Source organism: Buceros rhinoceros, unplaced genomic scaffold (genome assembly GCF_000710305.1).
Source record: "Buceros rhinoceros silvestris isolate BGI_N320 unplaced genomic scaffold, ASM71030v1 scaffold17668, whole genome shotgun sequence".
Taxonomy (NCBI): Eukaryota; Metazoa; Chordata; class Aves; order Bucerotiformes; family Bucerotidae; genus Buceros; species Buceros rhinoceros.
The window spans coordinates 30,358-35,446 of NW_010427605.1; the positions used below are offsets into that span (position 1 = coordinate 30,358).

Consider the following 5,089-nt stretch of genomic DNA (forward strand, 5'->3'; position numbering starts at 1 on the left):
AGCAGGAGCTGAACTACGTGACCCAGGACCACATGGTGGGAGCAGTGAGGGGGGGGGGGGGTGGGTTAACCCAGGGCAGAGGGTTCTGATGTGGTGCCCTGGCTCAGAGGGAGATGGGAGCTTTTTCCCCATGCTCTGAATCACTCAGTGACTTTATACGAAGCCAAACCATTCGCATTCCTCGTTTCTATGCTCTGCTTTTCTTTCTCATAATTGCTGTAGATGTGGGGGAAGGCAAAAGACCTCTAGGCAGGCCCCAGGCCTTGGGCTGAGGCTTTCTGTGTCACTCCAGGAAGTTCTAGCAAATATCTTCTCACAGGTTAACAGCAGCAGCAGATTTAAATAGGAAGGTGCTCTGCCGCAGAGAGCTCTGCCGTCACCCTGCAGCACTGCGTGACCATGGGCACATCATCTCCCTCCTCCTGCTTCCCTTCCAACATACTTTCCAAAATACTTCCAAAATACTGTTTACTTGGGCTGGGCCCCATTCCTCCCACAGTGTCTGTGCACCTGCCTTCACCTAGCAGCTAGTCTCAGTAAAATGGTGTATGCTTCACATCAGCATACATTAGTTAGTTGTTTTTAGATCCGTGGCTCTTGATCGTCAGTGTGATGGATGCACTTGACCCCCTTAACCAAACTAGCAGTAGCTTGGTACAGGCTCCAGAGGAGGAACTGTGGCTGCCCCAAGAACTCCTCTAGGCAACCCAAAAGGAGCAGAGTGACCCAGTGAATGCAAGAGCTTGGAACACTGACCATACAACTAATGCATGAATAGCGGGGTGGCTCCTCCAGTGGTTCCTCACTTAACAAGGAACAAAGGATGTTGTGGGTACAAGGAGTCTTGTGCATACCTTTCCACTGTTTGCAATTTGACTATGTGCCAACTACTTTATCCCATAAATACGATAGCCTGTGCAAGCCACCTTTGAGCTCTCCCTGCTAGGCAGTGTGGCTGTATGGCTGTGATCACTCCTTGTGTTGGGACAGTCTCAACGTTGCTCCTTGAGGCAACGAGACCTTTTACCAATGATCAGCCCAATTTGAGTGCTCCCTGAATTACAACTGGACTGCACTTTCTGCGTGAGCAGGGATGCCTCTCAAGGTTTGAGATGCCTTATCTCAGACTAAGACTCCTCCTTGCCAGGAGAGACCCTTTATTCACAACAGATCCGCACTAAGTGACTGATAGCACGCTGAACTAGTACTAATGAAATCCATGTGTCTAATCCCGTTGACCAAATCTGGATCCAGCCACACCCATACTCCCCTCTGAGGAGGAAAGCAAGGGCGTCCATTCTGAACCTCATGACTCAATCGGAGGCTTTTCTTACCCTCTGTATTAATTCCATTAATTCCATAAACAGTTGACCAAATATGAGACTAAGATTGGATTTAGCCACACCTAAGCTCCATCAGGATCTTAGAAAGCAAGGGGGTCCACTCTGAACATTGTGACTCAGCAGGAGAGTCTCCCTTACCCTTTAGTGTCTCCAGTCTCTGCGTAAACCATTCCAGCATGATTCTAACTCAGTTTTCCTTTGTATGTATTCTTCATGTAATAGAGTGAACCTTGTAAGTTATACTTCTATAAATTCACATTAAAATCACTTTTGCTAATAGCTTTGATGGTGATTCTTTAAGTGATGTAAAACACTCACCTGTGACAACCAGTTATGGCTTTGAAAAGCTCAGTAAACTTGCTATTTCTCATGAATATTAAATTCAGGTAGGTTGCCCTCTTGAAAACATCGGTAAAGTAAAATATAACAACTAAAATACCCTGCAGATAATCAGGTGGCTGCGATGATTGCTATTGCTTGCTAGGTGCCTGTTGCAGAGGAAAGCTACCTTCTGGCAGGGCTGACAGGTGCAGTTTGGCGTTTGCACTGAGGTGTGGTGGACCAGGTGCTGCTGAACTCCACAACCTCTGCCTGCAGCTCTAGGCAGGAGAAGGAGGCGAGTTCAGACTTGAGGGAACTACCCTGTCCCGATGTTGATGGTGTCCAAGTAGCAGAGCCCACTGTACTCCTCCAAAGCCACTGAAATGAGGGAGAATGTTCCCTGAAACTACTGCGCCCCTCCAGAGTCATGAAGCTTGTGCAGATGCTGGGTGAAAGACAGCACACAGAAAGGAGAGGCCTTGCTCACACAAATGGGTAGAGGCAAGAGAGAAACACATCCCAACCACCGAGTTTTCATGCACACACTGTCCTAGGCCTGGCAGCTCTATGTGCTCCTGAATGGATGCAGGGCCACAAGACCTTGTGAAAAAGAGAAGGAAGGGACAAGAGTGTTTATCCAAAAAAATGGTGGGATATAATGAAAAAGTAAGGGGTGGAAGTGTGCAGGTGGGACCAGAAATTTCTTAAGCTGATCTAGCTGAAAAAAAAAAAGCAAACTATGAAATTGCACTCACAAATGTTAAAATATGGCAATTTGGAGGTTAAAATATGCGTTTCTCAGCAGCTCATGAAGTGACTTGCATTCAGGTCAAGACAGGAAGGACTTCCTGTAGTCCCTGATTTCCCAGAAGAAACTGTGGCAACATTTAATCCCGCTTGTCCCAGTTGCAAATGGAAGCAATACCAGTTGCAGCTCACCCAGCAGCAGAGATACATGAAATGCGAAGTCCAGGTGAACTGCACCTGTGCAGCAGTGATGGGGAGATGGTACGTTGCCCATCCTTAATCAGGCCGCTATGGTACAATGCTCACGTCACCTTGCCGTGCTGCATTTTTTCCAAGAGTTGTCCCAGCTTTACGAATCAAATGTGCACAGACTGAACACAGCTAACGCTACATCTGCTGCATGCCCCGTGCTCTTAACCCCACCATCATCTAAGATGTGACATCTCCTTTCTGTGAAGACTGCACCACAGCATTGGGAGTAAGAACATTGCAGCCATGGGAATTACTCTGCTATCATGTCAGGACACAGCTACGGGGTACACTGACACCCCGAGGGCTCACGGGCAGTCTTGAGTCTTGCTTTGGGCATGCTCATCACCTAAACTTGGTCTTTAGTGGTTTTCTGACCTATTTAATGCCCCTGTGACTCATGTGTTGTGAAGGTGAATTGTTATTTGCAGTTAAGTTATATTTGCATTGAGATCCTCATCATGAAAAACAAGAGACTTGCAAGGGAAGTTGAGTTTGGTCTCATAGATTGTCTCATTGCTTCAAGCTGGGATGTAGAAATTCTGGTACCCTAAAAATATGAAAAGTCTAGTAGAGGTGTTTCATCACCTAAAACAAAACTCTTTCTCTGTGAGTGCAAAATAGGCTGTTCTCAAAACTCTTTGAAAGGCTGATTGTAGACTTCACTCTACGCATACGCACTTAGCAGGAGTGATGATTAAATGCGGTAAGGAGCAAAAGCAGTCACTTTCCCTCTTCTCTGTAACAACTCCATCCAAAGGCTTCTTGCACACGTGAAGCATTAAGCTGGTTTGCTTAAGGACACCTAAAGACCATGGTCTGGAGTGGAATGACACTTCTGTTTTCAGCAATAACATTCGCTCTGCATTCAGGGATTTGCACCAAGTCATGAAAAAACCTGTGGTGGTTTTGTATTCTTTTCTATTCAAAGATGAGCAAGAGAAAGGAGTTTCTCTTGAGAGAGAGGGAAGAAGGGGTTAAGCGGTTTCACAACAAGCTGGGCACAACTGATGCCAGATTTTTGTCTCACAATGGCATCTCTGCTTTCCCAGCAAGACATTGCTGGACATTGTATTGTTCCAAGGACAGCAGAAGATGCCACATATCTTAGGAGAGGACAGATTTTCTCACTCCTCCTCAGGTGGAAGGTCTTGTTTGTTAAATAACTCCAGAAACTCCAATCTGAAACTCCAGAAAAACTTTTCTGTTGTGTTTTTTTTTTCTTTCTTTCTTTTTTTACTTTACTGTTGTTTCCAGGCTGTCTCTCACTGATTGGAAATGGCCCAGCTGTACTCTGTGCATTCCTAGTGTCATTGTTATTGTGTGTCACTTCCCTTAGATTAAAAGCAAAACAGCATCATGAAAACTATGACTATCCTCTCAATTTTCTGAAAGCCTCTCCTGGGCATTCAAAAAAACTCAGAAGGGCAGAAGCAAAAATCCTTAATGTTTTTCTATTTGGCTGTTTCAAATTATTACAGATATGAGGTTTCAGGGCAAAGTTAAGACAGGGACCTGTGAAAGTAGAAAGTCTGTTAAGTTTAAAAAGAAATTTAACACTGTACCTGCCAATACAGAACTGCTGACTTAAAATAAGTTATTTTCTTAGTTCCCTTCAGTTTACATGTGTTTTTATTAACTGAAAAGGCTCTGAGCAGGCTCCATAATAATCTTCTGTGTATTTCCCACTTGTTTTTATGTTCAGTCTGCAGTAGCCCCTTCAGTGCTCCCACCAGGAAGCTCTGGATGGCCACGCTGCTGTGGTGGCAGCAGACAGGGACCCAGAAGCACAGTGGGAGAGTAAAGGGAACTTCAGAAATCAGGTCCAATACTTGTTTCCCAGTTCAGAGCAGGTTTTAGACAAAGGTTTTATACTGAGCTGTAATGCCACAGTGCTTTTACACTCCCAGCTACAAGCAGGACTTTTGTTATTTTTATATCACCTTTGGAAGAAAAATTCACAGGAACCTGCCCTCCACCTAGGCATGGGGAGCTGGCAGCTCTGGGGAGCATCACAGCACAGAAATGCAAGTACTCACCCGTCATCAGCGTGTAGTAATTTGGGTAGGAGAGGCTGGGGAAGTCTGGTGTCATGTAATCCACCTTCACCCCCATGTTCACGATGGCCCGAAAGCCTGGCAGACCCTCCAGCTCACTGTCATCGATGTAGTCGAAGCGAAAGCCGTCGAGCAGGAACACCAGGAGCTTGTGGTGGGCCGAGGAGGCGGTGAGCAGCGTCAGGAGGGCGGCGAAGGCGGCGGCGAAGAGGAGGCTGCGGCTCCCCATGGCGGGCAGCAGTGAGGGATCGGCAGCAGTGAGGGATCGGCAGCAGCGTCGGGGCGGACCTGGCACTGCTGTCCCCCCTCCCGCTTCCACCGCCCGCGTTAAAGCTGCAGCGCCGCTCCACGCGCGCCGGGGCCGTGGGAGGT

General features: G+C 46.9%; 1 protein-coding gene across 1 annotated transcript in view; it reads right to left on the reverse strand.

The window, feature by feature from the left end:
- ENPP6 (ectonucleotide pyrophosphatase/phosphodiesterase 6) overlaps positions 1-4,946 on the reverse strand; it is a 31,480-nt gene extending 26,534 nt beyond the window's left edge. The window contains exon 1 of the mRNA XM_010141969.1: positions 4,700-4,946. Within this exon, the coding sequence (XP_010140271.1) occupies positions 4,700-4,946 (247 nt within the window). The remainder of the gene's footprint in view (positions 1-4,699) is intronic.
- Positions 4,947-5,089: the final 143 nt, after the last annotated feature.